This window comes from Gavia stellata, chromosome 5 (assembly GCF_030936135.1).
Source record: "Gavia stellata isolate bGavSte3 chromosome 5, bGavSte3.hap2, whole genome shotgun sequence".
Lineage (NCBI taxonomy): Eukaryota > Metazoa > Chordata > Aves > Gaviiformes > Gaviidae > Gavia > Gavia stellata.
Genome location: NC_082598.1, coordinates 57515435 through 57536912, shown reverse-complemented (window position 1 = coordinate 57536912; position 21478 = coordinate 57515435). Strand labels below are relative to the sequence as shown.

Below are 21478 nucleotides of genomic sequence, written 5' to 3'. Positions count from 1 at the left end.
TGGACATAACGTAGGTAGAATCAGGAGAACTAAAAAGTTTGTAGTCCAGCCTTCCTGTGTGATCCGTAGGAAGGTATCCAGCGGGGACCAGCAGCAACACCACGCACTGAATTTAGAGCTGACAGTAGATGGTAGAGATCCACCACCCTTCTCAGCTGGGCCTTGACTACAGACCTGTGGGTCTGTTCTATTTTGACACAAGCAGCCTGATATTCAAAGTACAGAGCTCCTCTACTCCCTCGTTTAGGGCAAAACCTTCAATCAGTAATCCCGTCAGAATCGATGGGGCCCTGCGTGTACTAGACACTTTGTGGGCACTTAGGTAATTTTCTAGAGCAGGTTTGATGGCTGTATAGAGCAGCCTAAATATAAGCGCTGTCTTAGCCATAATTACCAATGGAGAAAGGCTTAGGATCAAAAAGTAATCTGGTTTATGCTCTCAGATGTGTTTGTTCTGTAGTATTGAACTGGAGCCTTAACTCTGAAATTGGAACAGGTTTTGCTCAGAGGAAGCAGAAAAAGTAGATTTATGGAGTGCTCTATGGCTGCTTTTTCTGAATGCAGTAATGGTTTTTAAAGTCTTTTTAGATTTGCAAATGGGTCTAATGACTGAAATATTTATAGACTTGGTTAGTCTACAGGAGCAGGTTATTTAAGCTTTGAAAGAGTTTCATTTCAGATGAACAAAATGGATTTTTGAGGACGTTGTCACACCATGACATTACTCTGTGCATAGATGAGTGGATGTGATGTTTCAGAAAAATTCACACGCACAGTCTTAGCTTTTCTGTGAACAAACCAGACTACTTGTATGCCTCTTTTCAAGAGTTTGTCCAAGTTGCTCTAAAATAACTTAAAGTGAATGCTTCCAACTAACACATAATTTACATTCCGTAATATTTTTATGCTGTCATGTATTGATGACCTGCTCTTCAAATCTTAGTTGTGCTAAGTGTTTAATGAGTAAATCCATTGTGAAGCCCAGCGAAACCATGGGATTATGTATCACAGCAAGGACTACTCGCATTAGGGAGAGATTGCAAGAGCATGCCTTTTTAGCCTTTTGATTTCCTAAATAAATTAAAACCTTTGTTCTGATTTTGGCTGGGAAAGCCCCTTTGTTGGCCAGCCACAAAATTTCCATTCTCTTGCATCGGTTTTTTTTTCTCACAGAGCAGATAACAGCAGTGCTGGATTGAACATCTAAAAGACAGCACTCTGGCAGAGTGGGAGCCTGCACCCGAGCAATGAGCGCTGTACAAATAGCTTTGCTGTTACTCATGTAGCTTGCTAATGAAAACAATGATTCGGGAGAGTCATGAACAGAGTTCTGCCTAATGGAGTCTCATTAAAACAACAGTTTGCTGCTTTTCTTTTGAACTTTTCAAAAGTCTTTCTTGACTTACATCCGATAGGAATGATAAGCGTACTACTGCACGTTCCTCAGCAAATCTGTTACACGCAGGCGTTTTTCCATTCAGATGTGTGCCTGTGTGTATTTACATGAAAGACGGGCCTAAGACAGACTCTCATTTCCAAACCAGATGTACTTTGACTTGAAGATAATTAACTTGAGTTTTTTGGTATATGGTAAACAACTGTGGCTTAGCCATGAGTAAAAAGAAGCTGACACTGAAAAGAAACGAGGAAAGAAGGTCGGCAAAAGTTTGGAAGAGGTGCTGGGGAGGATCCAGGCATTTTTATTATGCTCCTAGCATGCAGTCCCTGCTGGGCATTACTCTACAAACAGCTGGGGTTTCTTGGTGTGAGAGATCGTTGCACCGCTGCTAATGCTGGCATTTGTCAGCACCTTCGATTTCCCTTCACTGAGTTTTATTACGAGGACTTAGAAATACAGGAGAGAAATAGTGAGGTCAATGATTGCAAAGGTGTGCATGTAGACAGACTTTGTCCTCTGATTAAAGAAAAAGGGGCTAATTGCATTAGCATGTGCTTCTTCCTTTATTTTTCCAGATCTCATGATCAAGCATGGTAAATCTTGTTAATAGAAGATGAGGAAAAATGAGAAAAGGTTTGGAAAACAATGTTTTTGAGCAGAGTGATTATGTTCTCTCAGAATGTTCTAGAAAAATGTCAAAATAGCAATGTAGTTGTATTTGCATGTTCAGGTAATATTCTGAAGTATAGAGGTCTAACTGATGAGCAGTACTTGTATGACAGGGCTTAATGAGGGACTTCTCGCAGTATCTACACTGATATCAGTGATCCCAGTGCTCTTTTACACATTCAACCTGTAGGCTTTGTGATTGCATTGGTTTAAGTGAATAAACCTGGATAAAGGTACTTAAATTAGATGAAATCTTTTTAAGTACGCTATGTGCTGTCTAAAACTCAAGATAGCCTGACACCCTCAGACCAAGAAGTTTGACTGATCGTTTTAATTATACTGATGAAAACGTATGTCTTTCCTTTAGTGACAAAGCTTACCTCTCTAGAGTATATATCCCAGCTGTCAACCCTTTAAATTAGAACACTGTCTTGCCTTTGGGCCAAGTGCTGAAGTGTCATGTTCAAATGAAGTTTTGTTGATTCAAATGAGAACAGTGCACCAAAGGGACCAAGTATGGGTTTTCAGGAATAAAACCAGTGTTTGCTATGCACCATGCCTATATTTGTCCAAAAAACCCTTAATTTGGAACAGCGTAACTCTAGCACGGCCTCAGAGAGCCCAGGCTTTGGAGGGGGCTTTACGGGAGTGTTCAGAGCAGCAGCTTCCCACAGCGGGAACTGGGACTCTGTAGCAGCTCTTCCTTCCCCTGCAGACATTGGGGTAGAGGGAGTCATTCCTCCTTCCTCTAACCTTTGCATCCACACTCTGCATGTGGAGCATTAGCACCTGTAAAGCAGGCTGCGGTACAAGCCGATAGCTGCGGTGCCACTGATACCAGGGAAAACAAATAGCAATGAAAATGGCATTCCAGCATTTCCAGAGAGGGGCGTTTCTACTGATGTTCATCTGGACAGGGGGCAAAATGCGAAGTCGTAGCAGCAAAGGACTGCAGAGGTCTTGTACTTTCTCCTCTCTTCCCTTCCTATGCATGTAGGAAGGCCGGCAAGAGACTGGCTTAGGAAATGATGGCAAAACCTGATGTTTAGCCCCTCTCCACTGTATTCTGGTGGCCATTTTGCATGACTCCCAGGAAGCTAAATTCCTGAATTAATGACACTGCAAGGCTACGTCCCAGTGCCTCAGTTTTGAGAGATCCTCTTAGTAGGCAAAGTGCCATTTGCTCCTATCTCATATGATCCTTTGAACTGGTTTCAAGGAAAATGCACCAAATTTAGGAGACACTCTACCATTTTACCAGTCATACTTTGTTACTTTATGGGCCGATTTTCCTACTTGGGAGAAACTTCTGAAGCCAGGGGAAATGGTCCCTGTTCTGGGAGTGAGTGGTCTGTGGGAAAAGGCGCATCTTCTGCTTTTTTTCCTGCATGTTTTCACAAAAGATGCAAACACTGGGGTGAATTTAGACGCTCGGATGCACAAAGAGCTGCCTAGTGGTTTGTGCAGCTCTTTCAGCAGAGTAGGTGTGTAACCACTGCTGACGTAACTGTTGGTTCGGCGCAGGTGGAGAGGAATCCTCAAGCCTGAGTGCTCTTCAGAGCACAGTGCTAAAGACGTGGTGCAAAGGGCACCTTGCCAGGGAAATGTGCTGCCTCATTTGTTTCGAGTGCAAAGTATTCTGTGCAGTCCTGTCTCCTGGAGAATTTGAAGAGCAGGAAAATGAAAGGGAATTGGTTGACTTGGGAAATACCCTTCTCATGACTGAGGAAAGCCATCTAGCGTTACTTCATTACTTTTCTGTGATAAAGTACTTTTCATTCATGTCCGCCTAGTCTGCTTTTCTGCCTCCTTGCGATGCCACTAGGGAAGTAATCTGTTGCCTAAGATGTGAATCATGTTTTGTGTACAGTAAACTATTACAAATATGTTTATGTTCTCACAAGCATAAACATAAAAATAACATCAAGCATTTAAATAATTCCACTGCTGCTGGTTGAACTACCCAAGATTTAGTTATAAATATTTTTATCTGCCTAATTAAAACTTCCTTTTTCCTTTTTTTCCTTTTTTTTTTTTTTTTTTTCCCTGGAGTGGCATGTGAAGTACAGGGAAAACAATAAATCACATCTCCTTTACATCTCCCAGCAAACTCTCTAGCAAAAAGGTAAGGAAGGAAATCTTCCTTTGCCATAATCCCATAGCCATGGTCATTGGTCGGTTTCAGCATGGAGTTTAAGGAGAGCTCTGCACATATCCATGCTCTAAGAGTCGTTTGGTCATTGTTAAATAGGCTGAGTAAGTTCAACTGTAAAATATGCTTTAGGTAATCAATTTATTTATGCAAAATATGCTTCCATGGGCAACACTAGAAAGTAGGACTGCATTTTTTCATACTTGGCTGGTAAATGCGGCTACCTTGATTTGTGTTTGTATCCCTGTGTAGAGGAGATAATTGTTAAAGAGAGTCATTTATATTTAGCACCCCTGAAAGGAAGGGTACAAGTTCAGAAAAAGGAAAGAATCATACAGGCCAATGGATAGAGGTTGAAGAAAATGAATTGTGTACTGTGGAATTCTTATGTGACCTTGGCATTGCCAAGTTATTTCATCTCCTCTACCTTGGGTCCATCTGTTTAAAAGGAAAAAGAAAGAAGAAGAAGAAAAAAAGGCAACCAAACCCCTTAAAATATTTTCTGCCTCCTTGCAATGCAACTAGGGAAGTAATCTGTTGCCTAAGATGTTTGGTCTTGCTTATGTAGACTATCTAGCAGTTAAATAACTGATCATGCACAATTATAAGAAAGCATAGCACCTAGACACTGCCTCTGGGCATGGTTGTAATGCAAATAATGCCAACAAGAGGAGTTCTGATATGGGTTGACTCCGTGTTTGCACTCTGTGTCACCTAAATGCGAAAAATGCTTGCTAATGAAGCATGCAGTACCCTGGAGAATCCAACTCATGCAGAATGAAAGTTGTCAAGAAGGTGGTGCAATATTACCATGGTTCCTGTTTCTTTGGCTTTCCTAACGAGTATCAGATATACACGGAAGTTTTCATTACAATAAAGTTGCGTGAACTAAAAAGTAGTATCAGGTTGCTGCATCTGGCTTAGCTTTAGAAGCGGAAATAGAGTAACGGGATAAACGAAAGGGCCACCCACTATAGAGTGTGGGTGACCAGTATAAGGGCAAAAAATATCTTTAATGGATATTTATTCTAAAGGCTGTTACAAAGAAACTGCTCTCAGACTGATGCAGTGCCAAGCATAGAGGATTAAACTTTTTAATGGCTTTTTGTTGATCAACATCCAAGACATCTAGGAATAAAGAAGAGATTCCGTAACTCCACATAAAGAATATTATTTTCAGACCAGAAGGGAGTGCTTGAAAACATAAGTCCAGAAGATATGCTAAAATGTAGCAGGGAAGAGGATAAATACAAGTCTCAGCTGCAGAACAGCTTATTTTGAGGGTGGAGAACAGATTTATAGTTCATTCAATGTTAAATGAATCCTAGGTAATTGCTTGCTGACAATGACTAGAATAGGACAATGTCTGTTTTAGCTTGATTCACAAATTGCATAGGATTATTCCTGTTTCTTTGGACCTTTTTTTTTTTTTGGTACCTTTATCAAGAAAGTACTGTCCCCTGTAGGTAATAGACCTGTGTCTGGATTTATTTTTTTTTAATCTCTTTTTTCTCTCATTTCTATGACAGTAGATGTTTTTTCTATGAATTAGATATTTTTGGAAATCCTATTGTCCTGTCTCTTCTGTGTTAATGGTCCCTAGCACTGAAGGAAGTCTTGCTTGAAAATGGAAAGGAGCCCATAAGATTGAGAAGAGGGTGTAGTCAGAGTACAACGTCTGGAATGAAAGATGGTCCCTTAGTGGCTATTGCAGACTGAAACTAAGAGCAGTCCCTACTAACTCAGGGGCTGCAGACATAAATGTAGTCTGAAGCCACCCTCTTCTTGCCTCCTGGACTGCATGTGCTCAGCTCGTTCTTCTGAGAATTGGGGCCTGCGTTTGTTTGAATTAATAGTGAAGTCATTACACTATGTAAATATGTTAGTGTTCATCTGGTTTTACTCATAAGTTATTCTTGCCTTGCTGTGCTGTTCCTGTTTTCTTGTTTGTGCAAAATTAACCAGGGCCATTTTAAAAGAAAAACAAAAAAAGGGTAAATAGCGTTGAAACCTCGATTGGTACGTTATTTACCACAGGCTGAAGTTGGGTAGGCAGCAATAACTTAATCGTTTAATAAGAATACAATGATTTTTTTAATGATGCTGTTAGGGGTCCTGTCCTTTTCTGCCATCTTTGGCCTCCTTTGAGTTAAGTGTGATAATTTGCCTTAATAGCCTAGTATTATCATTTTTCCTTTTACTCTTACTGAGGAGTCAGCTGAACAGCAATATGAGTCTAACCACTTGACGGAGGTTGCCTGTGCCTGCCGGGGCTGTGACCAAGCCCTTTCCCAGGACAGCTGTCCTTTTGCAGGTAGTCCCCCTGCATGAGCACTGCTGGCTCCTCATACAAGCATAACTGCTCCTAGAACGAAGCAGGATGAGGAGCCACGCTCTCGTATTGTAATTCTTCCTGTTGTTATGAAGGGGAAAGCCCCAAGTTGCATTATTGACTCGTTCTATTTCTCAGTCTCACTCATGCAAACCAAATGTAAGAACTGAAGAAATATCACCCTTCCCTCTGCCCCCCCCCTTTTTTTTTTTCTTCCCCTGCCTTTAAAACTCATGAACTTCTGTGGCCACGTCTCTGAATTCTGTGGTGCATAAGACTGGAGAGTGGGAGCTAGTGCAGGTGCCCCGGCGTTGGTTGTTTGTTCTGATATTAAAGCCGGGTTGATTGATTTTTGATGTCTGATTTCAATTCTCTGTAGGTGCTTTGCAGTTCAAAGGACTTGGTCCCTCTCGGTTCCCCTCGCAATGGAGCAGTCACAGCCATCACGTTGCAGAGGGGCTCGTGTAGAGCAGGAAAAGAGGGAAGGTATTTTGAGTCTCAGATGACAGTGGTGGTTTCTGATGCATAGAGAAAGAACTGGGGATTGAAAGAGGCGTACGAGCCAGGTGTTCTCACATAAATGACCATCAGGGAGACAAACAATAATGCTGACATTCAGTAACAATGTTAGATTGCAGTCAGCAGTCTGCTGAGGTGGAGACTGCGGTTCATCCTTCTCAGACATACGGCATCTGGCTGCCTCTCCAGCTGACATGAACTCATGTTTTCAGGGCTGTCCTTTTAAACATGAGGGCCAGAGAAACTACATTTTGAAAACCGGTGTCTTAAATGCTTTGTGTTCTGCAATGCAAAGCGTATTCTGCAAGGAATACCGAAGAGTTGTTTCCAGGGTGAGGATTGCAGACACGGCACAAATGTTTATAACCTGGAAGCATTCTCTCTCCAGGCGCTGTAGCAGACAAAGGGAGTTTTTGCGCTGACTTCAATAAGACAGGGTTTCCCCCTTGCTTTTTCTAGATTTTGTGAATGTTTAAAACCAAAGGAAGTTTACTTCCTTAGTAGCTATACTACAGAAGGTAAAACCGTCATCTCATTTTTCTTGCTGTGTATACATGCTGGCAGAGATGGTCCCCAATAAAAGCTCCGCCTTGAAAGTGCGTCATGATTTGGGGATGTTCAGACCCAGGTGTTAGAACAGTAACTTAATGCCAGTTCCTAGCAGTGTTATTCTATTCCCAACCACAATACCTGAGTATCTACCTGTGGTTTAATGCTTGGTGCTTTGTGAGCCATAGGATCTGCTAGCTGTTTCCATCTGGTTAGTATTCTTAGATTAATAAAAGAACTCCATACTTCTAGAGTTAATAGATCCAGAGGGAAAACTGTTTTTGGCAACCCACTGTTCATCCATCACAGTAAACATGTTGATCAAAAAGCCAGAAGAATCTTACTCTGGAACAGATGATAAATAGCCAATTAGAGACAAAACTAAAAAGCTAAACCATCAGAAAAGGGGTGGGGAAAAGGCAGAGATAAAAGGGCAAGAACAGTCTGCTGAAAAGGCTGGACATAGAACAAAGTGCGTGTTAACGAACCTTTATTCTTCAAGCAGTCTTTGGTGATGCATTTGAAAATGACATAAAATCAAGACCTAGAGGCTTCCTGTCACATTGATTTAGTACTACATTGTTGACTTCAGAGATTACCTAACATTGTTTTGATGCTCTCTGTTGTAACGCTGCTGCTGGTAGTTCACTAGACAATATGAATCATACACATTGAGACAAAGTCCATAAAATTTGGGGTCAAACTGACTGTTCCCCAAACTTTTGAACCTTCTTTAATCATGCCTTCTAGAAGTTACTGGTTCTATGGAGCAGAAAGCCTCCTTCAAAATGAAGTGGCGTAGGAGGCTCACGGTCTCTCCAAATGTTGAGAAGGAAGCACTGCTATGTAATCCCATGGTCACAGTATGAGGTAGGGAGGGAAAACTTGAGCACTTGTGTATGCACAGTGTGCGTGGGGCAAGAAACATAGGATGCTTCCTTTGAAATGGCAGGATTCAGCAGAGTGACACCAATACGGATCTAAGGCTGATAATTTGCCTTAGAGGTGTGATAGAACAGATAGAACACCCATAGCTGTGCTGCCTCAGGAACTACAATGTATATGCTGCGGCCTGGTGATAGTTTTATGCTGTTCTGTGGTATAAACAACATACGTCTGTGCATATTTTGGGCATAGCGTGCTGCTCTTGAAGTCATTTGGAAATATAACTCATTCTAGGTTTTACCTAGATGAGGAATTGAAGGTGAATCAAGTTGAATAAACTTGGAAGGTGGATTATTTTAAGTGCCTTAAACCTTTGAGTTTATACTTTCATAATGCATGTAAAATGCACTAAATTAAGGCCAATTTAACTGAGATAATAGTATCTACCCAGGAATTTAACTGATCCACTTGCCGACTTTCAGTTTACCTTCCCTGTATGTCTTCCTGAAGCCAAGGCCAGTTCTAAACAGACACTACCTCCTCCCAGTAGGACACAAAATGTAGGCAGTTCTGTAAGAAAAGGTATTGAATTGTAAGCTGTTGAATAAGAGGTTCTGCCGTAGAACTAAAATGCTCATTGAAATCCACCATATGGGCCAGGAGATCACATAGGGTCACAGTATGAGTGAGATTTCATACGGGGAAAAGTCTTTGGAGGTTTTCTGTCTGCGCTGGAAGAGGCACCCCTCACGCTGGCTAGCTCTGCGTGCGACAGGGCAACACAGCTCCTGTGTTTATTTTAAGGTGTTTGACTGTCTTTCTGCCAGGTGCAGCTACACGCTCCCCCTAAGCACGGCTCCCCGCACAACTGCCTGCTACTTGCAGAACGGGAAGTTGTTTTCCGTGACATTTTTGCTGGGACGAGGAAAGCCTGAGTCAGGACCCACGTGAGTCCTGCAGCCTTGTTGGTTCAGGGGGACCTCAGTGAGGTTTGTCGCTTTGTTGTTAAGGCCTGAGTTTTCTTTGGCTCTAGCAAATTATGAGAGCTGGACTACTGCGTGTTTTAGAAATGTTCTTCCCCTGGTGGTCTAGCAGTGGATTGAGTATTACTTTGAAACATGAATATTTATTGTCTAATAATGCAGACTTCTGGGGCCATTAGCCACACAGTTTGAAGGAATGATCTTTGGAGGCTGCAGTATATGTGTCCATGATGTAGCACTCTGTGAATCAAACCTCATGAACGGCAGTCTTGTTTTAAGTTGAAGAGTTAAAAATAAATTATTGCTAAAAGAAAGTGACTGTGCTTAATCTAGAGGCTGAAGATGGTGCGTTTCCCTCTGGGTCTGGCAGAGAAGTGGGTCAGAGATGTATTATTTTAACAAGAAGGAGTCTCGTTGAGAAAAATTGAATCGTTAAACTTGTCATGGCAACTGAACAGAGTAAATCTGTTTCATTGCAACTACCGTGAGTTTTGCTTTCAGGAACGGTCTGTGCCACAGCAGTTGCTGAGACTTGAGAGTTTCTGGTGAGATCAGTTTGAGACAGGATCCATGTCTGGAGCTGTCTGAGAGCACAGCATGATTTCCTCCGTGGGATAAATTAACCACGGCTTTCTGCTTGTGCACAGTGAGATCCCTCGCTATCATCTATGCTTGTGTTGAGCTAAGAATAGAAAAAAGCAACATCAGCAGTGCTGTGGGAAAACTGCATTGCTCCAGATGGCTGCTGATAAACTCTTTTCTCATTTGGGATTAAAAACAAAATAGTAGTAAATGACAGTCATTTCCCATCCATGTCTTAATGTACATGTTAATGTTTCCCCTAGCTTAGCAGCTAGGAGAAAGCTAGGCTGAAGTTTGTCAGTTAGGCATGGATTTGTCTGAATACACTTGAGAAGCTATCAGCAAGTAGTTTAATTGCCTTGCAGGGAAAAAACCAACCCACGAAGAGTTGGGAGTTTGTTTGGTTTGTTTGTTCATATGTTAAAAAGCTTTGATTTTCCTCCTCCCCCCCTCCATTTTGCTTTATCACATCTATGTGGTTCTGAATGAAGAGTTCTTATTTCCATTGTTACAAAGATTTGTGTCCTGAGAGATGATGTTAGATCTTCTCCTTGACTTTCATAGAGAGGATGGATTCTATCTCCAAAGAAGCGAGTGGGACAAATCCCACGTGCGATGTATTCATCTAGCTCTACAGGCCACACGTTGCATGCAACTGTCCCACCAACGCTGATCTGCTAAAAGCCAAAACAAATTTCAGATCCCAACTCAGAATCAGGCCCAACCAAGGAGCCAAACAATGACTTTCATTCTTTGTAATTAATCTTGACAGCAGGCTATTTGGTCAAAGCATATGTTTCCATTTCCTAATTTATTGGCATGCTTTTACTTTGGATTAACTAATTCTTCAGAGAGAGAGAAGAGCAAAAGCAGACCTGGCACCCCTGTGGCTATTTCATGTGTTTGCTCTGTGGGGACCAAGTCCATGCTCAGAAAGATAGTTCTGTCCTGTCCAAAGCAGGACGGGAAGGAGAGGCTCTCACCATGACTGAGCCAGTTGGTTGCTTCATCGTGCCTGATGGCTGTGGAATATTAAGCAATATGCGCAGTCCCGAGACTAAAGGGCAGACAAGATCTATTGTTCATCTCTTATGTGGAGGGTGGAAACTCTGTCCTCTTGCCTATCGTTCAGGCCAGTTTTGATCATCTAGTTAGCACACTAGCTGTAGAGCGGTCAGCTTCCACCTCCTTTGCAGCATGATTTTAAAATTTATAAAAGTATATTTAATTGAAACAGAGAAGATAACCTTTTTTCCTTAAGTAACAAGTGAGTAATAGGCTGAGTTGCAGTACCAATTCATTTGTGGTAAGCTGTCCCATAGGCATGGTGTGAATGTAAAAGGTTATATAGGTGTGATACAAAAGAGAAGTCTTTTGACAGCAGAAAAAGACATTTCTGCTGGATGTGATAGCATAACCTAGTGGCACAGGTATTTGGATAGGGCATTAATAACTAGGGATTCTGTGTGTACAAGACTGTGAGTAGTAGCCTAAATTTGATTTTTAACACACTGGTACCTAGGAAGCAAGACCGTTCCTGGGATAATGTATATGTCCATTTTGTTGAGCCATTTGTCTCACCTTTGCAATAGCTACTGCCTCTTTGCCAGTTGAGAGAGAGTGATGAAGGATTGACCTGGTAGCTCTACAGTGCTCTTACTTTCCAGCTGTACAAGTGGCTGTGGCTTTTCTCCTGTTCTTCAGCTCAGTCCCCAGTACCATCATGGGATGATTGTGTGAGATCAAAGCTGGCCGAGTTTCCGGTCCAGTAACCGCAGTGATATTGTCATTTATGTGGTACATGAGACTTCAGTTCTCTTCTTGAATGCTGCTCAGCATCCACAGTAGAAGGGTAATGAATAACCTCCATGCAGTTTCTTCTGTTGGGAGTGGTAGTAGCCATGATCTCCAGCCAGGACTGACTCTGCACTTGGACTTTATGATGTGTCTAAAAAAAACCAAAAACCAAAGTTAACTGCTTCTGGGGGAGTCACTACTGATATCTGTTTCACCAAATCACTTATTTAGGCACAGCTCCTGTCAGCATTGAAGGTGGGTCTGAAGGCAGCAGTGTCTAGGACTGCTTGTGCTGGGTAAGTGATGACACAGCCTAGGTAAAAATGCCAGTGGCTCTTCCTGCCTTTCTCTGACATAGTTAGCTAGTACAGCATGGAGTAGTAACTTCAGCATAAAACCAAGTGAGACATCATAATATAAGCAAATGAGAGCCTGGTGACTAAGACACTGGCCAGGAATGTTGTCTTCAAATATTTGCTGGAGGCCATGCTGCAATTCAAGCCCTTACCTCCCAAAGCTCAATAAAGCATGCCTGCCCTCAGTCTACTTACTCACCCTTCAGCACATTACAGCATCTGTCTTACTCTCCCCCTGGAGTGCTTCTCCATTATGTTTTATAGTGCCAGGCAGAGAGACTTGGACTGACTGACTCCATAGCACAACAGTCCCGCCACTTAGAATTCTTCCAGCTTGCAGTGAAACTCTGTGGTTCAGGATGACCATATAAAATATGTGGGATAGTAAACGACTCCAGCAAAATTATAAAGAAAACCTCATTTCACCGAGAAAAGTTGCTAAGTTAGATCTCCTCCGCCAAAAGGGGAAGACAAAGGTAGAAGTAAACCTCACTCCTGCACGCTCTTCGAATCAAGGGACTGGCGTTAGCCTCTTAGTCACAAAAGCTAGATAGGCAGTCCCTTCCTCAGCCTCACTGTGAAGTTAATGCAAAAGGAGGAGCCTCAGTAGTACTCCTGAAAGGACTCGTTTGACAATAAAAACCCCCAACTTTTCTCCTCTATCTTCAATGTTTTACTTGAGTATTTCTATCATGCGCTTTTGGTATTTTGAATATAAATTCAGGAACGGCAGGAATGGAGATTCATATTCTCTCTCTCAAAAAGAAAAGTTTAGCTTTTACATGTTGCTCTGACCTGGCTGGCAAAGGTTAGTCTTGGTGGACTGATGCAGGGCACATCCTGGCACAGCATGAGCAGCATCTGTTAATTATCTAGCCTGAATCCTCCAACATTGCAAAAAATCCATTACATCTTTGCTGTACATTTTTGGACATGCATTCAACAGTATCTTTTATACAAGGATAATAAAGTAACCGGGATGACTGAGGAGAAAACATCTCAGCAAGCAATGCTCTTAACCAGACAACATATTCTGAAAATGCGACTCATTACCACAGGCAAATCTAGTTTATGTCATGCTACGGGTGACTTGATCGCCTGTAATCTGGGCTAAAAAAATTAAATAAGATTGTTCAAATGCAGCTTCAGGGAGTGCTACATATTTTATCTCGGTTTCATCTGGTTTCCCATAATATCAAAGCTGTGTTTAGTGGATAGAGATTTACGACCAGAAAATGATATGTATAGCTGAAGAATGTGAAGGGATGATGTGCCTTGTAGAATCAGTTATCATTGCTGGGGAAGTAGAGCTGGTTTACAGCTTGCTTTTTTCCCTCTCCATCTGGGACTGATTTGTGTCTTTGTGTTGTATATAGGAAATGTTCTCTGCAATTCTCTAAACGTAAAGACTGTGTTTCAGGCACCGCGGTGTAGGAGATTTTGAAAAACTTGACTCATGCATAGACAATTGTCAGCATGTATATTTTAACAAGTATGTTTTCTTTATCCTGTATTTTTAAAAATATATATATTTATACATAGATTGGCTCAGCTACTGCCAACAATGGGACAATTATGAACACGTTCCCCTCCCTGTTAGCCAAGGCTACGTACACGCTATATTATTTTGTTTTATTTTTGTGTTTTAATACTGAATGCTGCGCAGCGATAGAAATTACTTTGCTGGGAGCAGGAGTTATTCCAATTAATGTCTAGTGACTAGGAGACAGACATAAGGCTATGTAGGCATTTTTGTTTCAAACTCCCTGTGATTGATAGCTAGGATATCAAATGGATGGTGGTTTTGGAAGAAAGATCAAGGCAATTGATGGCATCAAGTGCTTGCAAGAAGGTTTTTCATAGAGCTGGCTGGCAGCTGGTCTTTTGGGGTTTTGAATGGAGTTGTCAGTTGTTGTCTGAGCTACATGTAACACAAAATTATTTTTGATGTGCTGGAGTAATTTGCCTTAGGTAGGTGAATGTTTTGGCTTTATTTAGGATGGGGCTCTAGAGTGTGACTAAAGGATGAGTTATGTCACTTTCCTTGGCAATTTTTAATGTCAAAATTGCCTTTTTTTACTTTTACCATTCTTAAAGACGGAGCTGAGAGTTGGCAATTAGATGCATATCTTAAAATATCTTTTACATGTCACTCAGCCTAAAAGCCAAAAGTAAACCAGACGCTAGATATGGTATGTGAGAGCATTCATTAGCACCATTCAGGATCAGGGAACTCTGTTTTTTAAAAGCTATTTGAGGAACCAAAAGAAAACTGCAAGTAGGCTTCTTGCTGACAGGTTGCAGGTGTATACCACATGCCCATATTGGAAAAAAGATGCGGTTATGAAGGTCTTGATGACAGACAAGGGTCTAAAATGCCTTCATCTCCAGGTTTTAGCTAGTTCATCTGTTTTTTATTTGCATTTCCCCCAGCTAGCAGTGGTAGTATTTTCCAAACTCAGTATAATCATGCATAGGTCTACATAAAATTGCTTTTCTGCATTGTAAGATCCTTAGTTTAGTAAGTTCTCATTTAAGTCAGGGAAGCCTTACTTTTACGGTAACTGTATCATAAGCTGTAAGTCAGTGTTAATGATTTCTTTCTGGAAAAATGAGGGAAAGGAGTGATAAGATTGAGGGGAGAACACTTTAGTTCTGCTTTGCTAGAATAGGTAGGATCCACTTATGCCTCAAGAGTACCAAACAGGTGAGTGCTTGCATTTGTCTCTTAGTGCTAGCTACTTCTAGCTAGAAGATCTGGCCTTCTTTGATGTTCATCCTCTCGAGGATAAACTCAAAAGGAAATGTTTATTCTTAAGGGAGAAAGACTTACACATACGTCAGGTTACTCCAAACAGCTGCACTCTGGAATCATTCTTCAAAGACACATACTCAGAGGGCAGAAGTAATGGGGCAGCAGCACTTGGGAAATATCCAGCCAGCACTTTTGGTACTGTAAAGTAAATGTTGACAAAGAAAACAACTAATGAAATCACATGGGAAATAGCAAGGTTCCCCCTCCCACTAACAGCACTAGAGAAACTTGCTTGGTTTTATTATCAGACCTCTTGTTTCTTCTGCGATTCTCAACAGAACGGCACAAAGACAGAGAAACAAGAAGTTCTCTAACAAACAGAACAATTTTCAGAGCAAATTCTCAACAGACTCCAAGTTTTTCTTTTCTGAGAACAATATAATCAAGCCTTGATTTTAAAATATTATTAGAAAAGTAATTAGCCTACATTGAAAATTAGTCAGTTGGGCTTTTTCTTTGTGGTGAATAATTAATTGCAAGAGTAATTTTGAAAAGCAACACTGGAAAAAATTAGTTGAGGAAGTGTAAACATAATTTTCCAGAAAGTGCCCAAATTTTATTCTCATCTTTTTATCTAAACAAATTCCTCAAGTACAATTTTGAGGAATGAGAAAATTCTATGATTAATTGAATAGGCAGTGAAATTAGATGCAGACAGAGAGCATAGTTGTAGCTGCGTGGGAGTCAGCAGAAAGGATCCTGGAATGTAGCAGTGTGTGTTGTTATGGCTCTTTAAAGCATCATGTTTTTTCCTTTTGTAGGAATAAACTTTTCTTTCTCTCTCTTTATGGGAGAATACAGTGCTTTCACACCCTTTTTTTAAAAAGTCAGTTTTCCTGTAAGATAATGCTGGTTTTGATGCATATAGGAGAATTGTATATGTGTGTCTCTGCTTGCAGGGAATTATATGTGCAGGACAGTTTGTGCTCTGTAATATATTCCATGCTGCATACCATAGAGTGTTGTTTAGCAGGTGGCAAGTTTAAGGAGTATACTAAGCCCATGAGTGAAGTAAAGGTTGTCAAAGTGAAATGCTGACCAGTGATGTTTGTTCACTTCCAATGAGTCCAACTGGTGTGGGTCCGGGGGGAGGGGTGCAATTGCAAAGGAGCTCGTACCAATGTGGTGTAGATGTTCACTGTGAGAACAGTGAACTTATTATCCATCACTGTGTTCGACAACTATGAGAGGAAAATGCCTCCTTGGAGTTTAAATTAAAATGTTACCTATTGCAGGGCGTGTTTCAGGATTTTTACTGACTGAGAGGAGTTTTATGGCTCTTTTTATTCTTCACTATGGAGTTTTAAGCTCTTGTCTGTGAATCAGAGGCCTGAACCCACAAAAATATGAGTTCTGTTGTGTCAACATATGTTTGAGGCAAGAAAAGATGAAACCACCAGGGAGTTGGTTTTATCTCCCTGATTCTTTAAGCAGATACATCTTCACCAGCAGCGTGAGCTTCAAGATTGCTGTATAGTTACGGTGAAGCATCCCTACCTGCATCACCTGGCCCCAGTGAAGGGCATCTCCTCAACTGTCGGTTTCTTGGTTTGTTTGGGGGTGTGTGTGCGTTTTTTGGGGATTTGGGCTTTTGGGTTTTTTTTAAATGGGCTGCATACATGGCTTGTACAAAGGAGTGCTTCACTGTAAACCTTTCTTTTACCCACCAGGCTTATCCTTGTACCAATGATAAGGAATGCGAAGTTGGGCGATACTGTCACAGTCCTCATCAAGCAACGTCTGCGTGCATGATATGCCGGAGGAAGAAGAAGCGTTGTCACAGAGATGGCATGTGCTGCCCTGGGAACCGCTGCAACAATGGTACATCAGTCATTTCTTGGTTTTCCTCCATAAAATCAGCATTTTGATAGCATCTATTTCTCTGACTGTTCCCAGCAACAGTATTTTTTTCTGGGTGACTGTACTGCTTTTTCTAAACCAAGAAAACTTCATTTTCTACTTCATTCCACTCCACTTAAATTTCTTTAATAGTATTTCTATGTTTAAGGCTTGTGTACTACCAGCCTTTTTCCCGTTTTGGGGTTGGGGAAACCCAAAAATGCTGCTGCTGACTGAAATCACAGCACTACGTTCAGGGTGGTTGGATTCACTGGAATTTTTAAGGAAGCAAAAGAGACTTAATGGATCCTTGATCTGCTCTCCCTAGGGGGGTTATAACTGTACTGTTTGCATTCCCATACTCTCCTCTGGAGACTGGAGAGAGATGTCTATGGGGCAGTCTCCTGGTGCTCAGACCACAAAGCCAGAGTGACAGCAAGACTGTCTGGCAGTGAGGGAAGCAGAGCCGTGGTGAAGTTAGGTGCCGGGGATCAGGGACAGAGGTGTGATTAGAGCTAAGCATCACTGAGGCCAAGCCCCAGCACCTTCGTGGTCCTGATCCTGGTCTGTGTGTGTATCTGGGTTGCTTTTCCTCTTGTTCAAATCTTTGACTGTCTTTTCCTCGCAGGTATTTGCATACCGGTAACCGAAAGCATCCTTACACCTCACATCCCTGCTCTAGAAGGGCCACGCAACAAGAAGAATGGTCATTATGCTAGCAAGGATTTGGGATGGCAAAACCTAGGGAGGCCGCGCTCCAAGCTGTCGCACATAAAAGGTAAGATTACGTTTACACTACACTGCGTCGTTCCTTCATGTTATGAGTCATGTTATTGCTGTTTAGATACAGCAATACAAACCAGAAATAGGCAGTAATTTCACAGGGGGTGAATGTCTGTTGTGCTAATTCACAGCTTGACTCAGAAAGTGATGTAACATCAACCAGCAGTTCCTATGATTGAAATAGCATCTGCTTTCTTCTTGGTATGAGAGGTGGACTGACAGTCCATTTTTCAGTTGTGCAAGATTGCACACATCCTCATTTTGTAGCAAGCATGTGAATTAAGCACTTGTAATTCTGCTTACAATCCTGTAGCTGAATGTCTCCTTACTAAGTCTTATGGTAGGTCTCATTAATTACCCCCTTGAACCTTCCTAATTCATATCTTCCCTTGTGTTTACATCCTTCGAATAGCCACAGATGGAAATAGCCTCTCTCCTCTTTCTGAGCTTCATTTGCATCAGTCTGCACTGAATCTGTACTTCCACGTTTTCCCATGAGGTAAAATAGTTTGGTTGCTCTTTTTAGGACATGAAGGCGATCCCTGCCTACGGTCATCAGACTGTATTGAGGGACACTGCTGTGCTCGCCATTTCTGGACCAAAATTTGCAAGCCTGTGTTGCATCAGGGGGAGGTGTGCACCAAACAGCGCAAGAAAGGGTCCCACGGACTGGAGATTTTCCAACGATGTGACTGTGCCAAGGGGCTGTCTTGCAAAGTATGGAAAGATGCGACCTCCTCTTCTAAATCAAGACTTCACGTGTGCCAGAAAATCTGAATGAGGATTGGGAAGACAGTATTAAGTGACTGTGGCTTTATGTATTTAATGCATTAGGGCGTGGTGGGAAATGAGGACTGCAAATGAAAGCAGAATGGCTAAAGTAACAGTTAGGGTAGGAGTAGAAGTCACACCAAATGCATTTCTTTTTGAGCTGGTGGTAAACACAAGTGCAGCTGGAGTTGTCCTACCGTGCAGCTCTTCTGTAAATAACTTCTACAGTTTGTGGGAAATGCTAGTACGCAAACAAGTACAGTGGAAATTAATGTCACTTACCTTGCTGTGTTGTCCCGTGATGTTTCAGGGGTTCCGTGTTAGGGCTACAGTGGGTTTCCAGCGTGGTAATGACTGCTAATTAAATTGTATACATTGTACTCCTATAGGAAGCAGTGCATGCCAGGAAGACTCATCTGTCAACACATTATTGGCCACATTGCAGGTGTGAGAAATGGAAATAAAGTTACTGTGGATGTCCACACGCCCTTGTCATTTAGGGCAAAGAAAGCGCTCCTGCAGGACAAGAGTGCTGTGTTTTGCAGGCCCTCATGAAAGAGGTGAAAACTTGCCATCTCACAATTTCAAGAGAGCAGCAGTTTCTCTAAGAGGAGGCATTTAAACAGGGTTTTGTTTCCTATACATAGGTAAATTGAAATGCTTTATGTAGTCCAATGTCATAGTATGGCTCTTAATCGCTTGTATTTGCCTCAGTTTACTGCTAGTATACATTGGGTTGAACAGATGAAGTAAATATGTGCATGCTGAATCCAGAATTATATACAGGCAGTTGCTCATTAGTGCTAAATATATTTTCTTTGCCTAAGCATACTTGCATTATAGACATTTCCAAAAGAAATAGCAGAGTGTTGAAGTGCCTAACATGAAGAGCTATGAAGTCGTGTCACTGTTGCTGTAATGACAGATGATGTAGACGTTTGTTGAGTTGTTTAGAGCATACGGCTACAAACTCAGATTTTTACATTTTATTAGTAGCAACGGGCTACTGTTGGCACTCTGCAGAAGTATAACGGATTTGTTTCTTAGAGGCAGCAAAGAAAAAGGAGTTGGCTTTTGTGAGCACCTCCTCTCCTGTAGAAGAGGATGTAAGAAGATGGTATGACCGCAAATGACTTGTTAAACATCATGCGATGTCACGGCATACCAGCCTCCAGCATGTATTCAGCCTGAACTTGATGTCCTCTCAGTCCGGACTGTTCTGCCAGGAATGATGGAAGTACGTGGACTGTGGAAACAGCTGACAACTCTACATTGTTTGTGTACCGGTTAAAAGAAGGACAGTCTATCCCTTGACTTGTCTCCCAGGTCTTTTCAAACTTTTTTCATTTTACTTATTTGCAAGTATTCCTTTGTATAGACATTGGTAAAGAGACTGATATTTCTTTAAAGAAGTCTGATTCTATAATTGACCTACTGCTAAGTTGTAATTACCCATTTATAATTACCCATTTTCATGTTTTGTAACACAAGGGACTTTTCTGTTTAATCAGTTCTGAACAATGCGGGTACACCAGTATGTAGTTCAACTTTGAAGACCACGTCACCCATACCTAAGACACCTTTTTCCACCAGTGGTTGTTTTAAAGCTATAACTTAGGAAGTCTGAGTCAGGCGGTGTAGCTAATTAGAACACAGACCTCAGCTACATTGCCTTTATCTTTCATAAGAGTCTAAGCAAGAAGAGTATTTCACATGCCTTTCTCCCTACTGGAGTTAGTTTTTATTGACCTAGAGGGACTGCTCAGAGACAGGGTTTTCTGGTTTTTAATAGTCTCAGTCAGAGTTTTATCTTGCAGTCCTCGCATTGCAACTCTGCTTATTTCAGAGCTTTTCCAGTGCAACTGAAAGAGGAATAAGGCTCAGAAATAGCATAATTTCAAGATACTAAAAAAGTACAGGAACCAATTTGCAAATGTTATTTACACTGACACAGCACATACTCAGCAGAGGAACTCTATTGCTTTCATTGTGACTACATATTAAAAGAAAATGATACCCGGAGTGAGCAGGGGGTTGCAGAAATGGGCTCTCAGCAATTTTTAGCTCTTCTTATCATTGGCCTACCCCCCTTTTCCTCTTGCAAAACATAGTTATTTGGGATAATTTATTTACAGGAAATGTTTAATGAGATGTATTTTCTTATAGAGATATTTCTTACACAAAGCTTTGTAGCAGAATATATTTGCAGCCTGTTGACTTTAATGTAGAAAAATGTATAATAAGATTAAATATATTAAATGTCCTTTCCCACTCCTCCCCAAATATTTTACCCATATTCTTTTTCCTTACCTGCTGCTTAAGAAGAATAGTTCTTTCTGGAAAGATATGCAAATCTATTGGAAAAAAAATACATATATTTTAGCTGTACAAGAAAAAGCATCCGATTGATTGTACTTGTGTCTCAAAGCACTACGTAGGCTGAGGTGTTGGTAAAACACATGAAGGTCATCTTAAAATGCATCATTTCTACAAAACTGGTTTAAGTGGCAACTATCTATTTGCTTCTCTTGGGACAGTTTACACCTAAACATTCAAGAATAAGTTTTGAAAATAAAATAATGTGCCTGGATGCATAATGTTCAATCAACCAGGTTGAATAGGAAAAGGTGCCCAGACACATTCCCTGAATGGTGATACATATCAGAGAGGCTCACGGTGGGTGAGGCTGGTATTCAAATTAAATTACATGGCGTTTTGCTACAGGCTACAGCATCCAAATGCATTGCTGCAAAATCTATAACTAGCAATTCTGAAATGGCAGATAACAGCATTCAGCTCTAATAACATGAAACAATCCATATGACACAACTGAAAATGTTGCTACTAAAACCAACCAAGTTCTGATCCCAGGAAAACCCCTGCAGAGCTCAATAAACATTGCAAAATAATGGCTGTGGTTATTGAGCAATGATCTCAATATCCTTGTTACTTGTTTCTGGTAACCCTTTGCTCAAACAGATGTACATTTGGAGGATGGAATGGTCACCAAGTCGCACTAGTGTTTGTACAAAATGCAAAAGTTTTGC

At 41.3% G+C, this 21478-nt stretch overlaps 1 protein-coding gene across 2 annotated transcripts in view; it reads left to right on the top strand.

Annotated features, from left to right (window-relative positions):
• The window catches only part of DKK2 (dickkopf WNT signaling pathway inhibitor 2), a 40382-nt gene extending 21774 nt beyond the window's left edge, over positions 1–18608 (top strand). For both annotated transcript variants that reach the window (XM_009819677.2, XM_059817979.1), the window contains exons 2-4: positions 16709–16859; positions 17506–17655; positions 18187–18608. In XM_009819677.2, the coding sequence (XP_009817979.1) occupies positions 16709–16859; positions 17506–17655; positions 18187–18437 (552 nt within the window). In that variant the 3' untranslated portion in view covers positions 18438–18608. The remainder of the gene's footprint in view (positions 1–16708; positions 16860–17505; positions 17656–18186) is intronic.
• The last annotated feature ends 2870 nt before the right edge of the window (positions 18609–21478 follow it).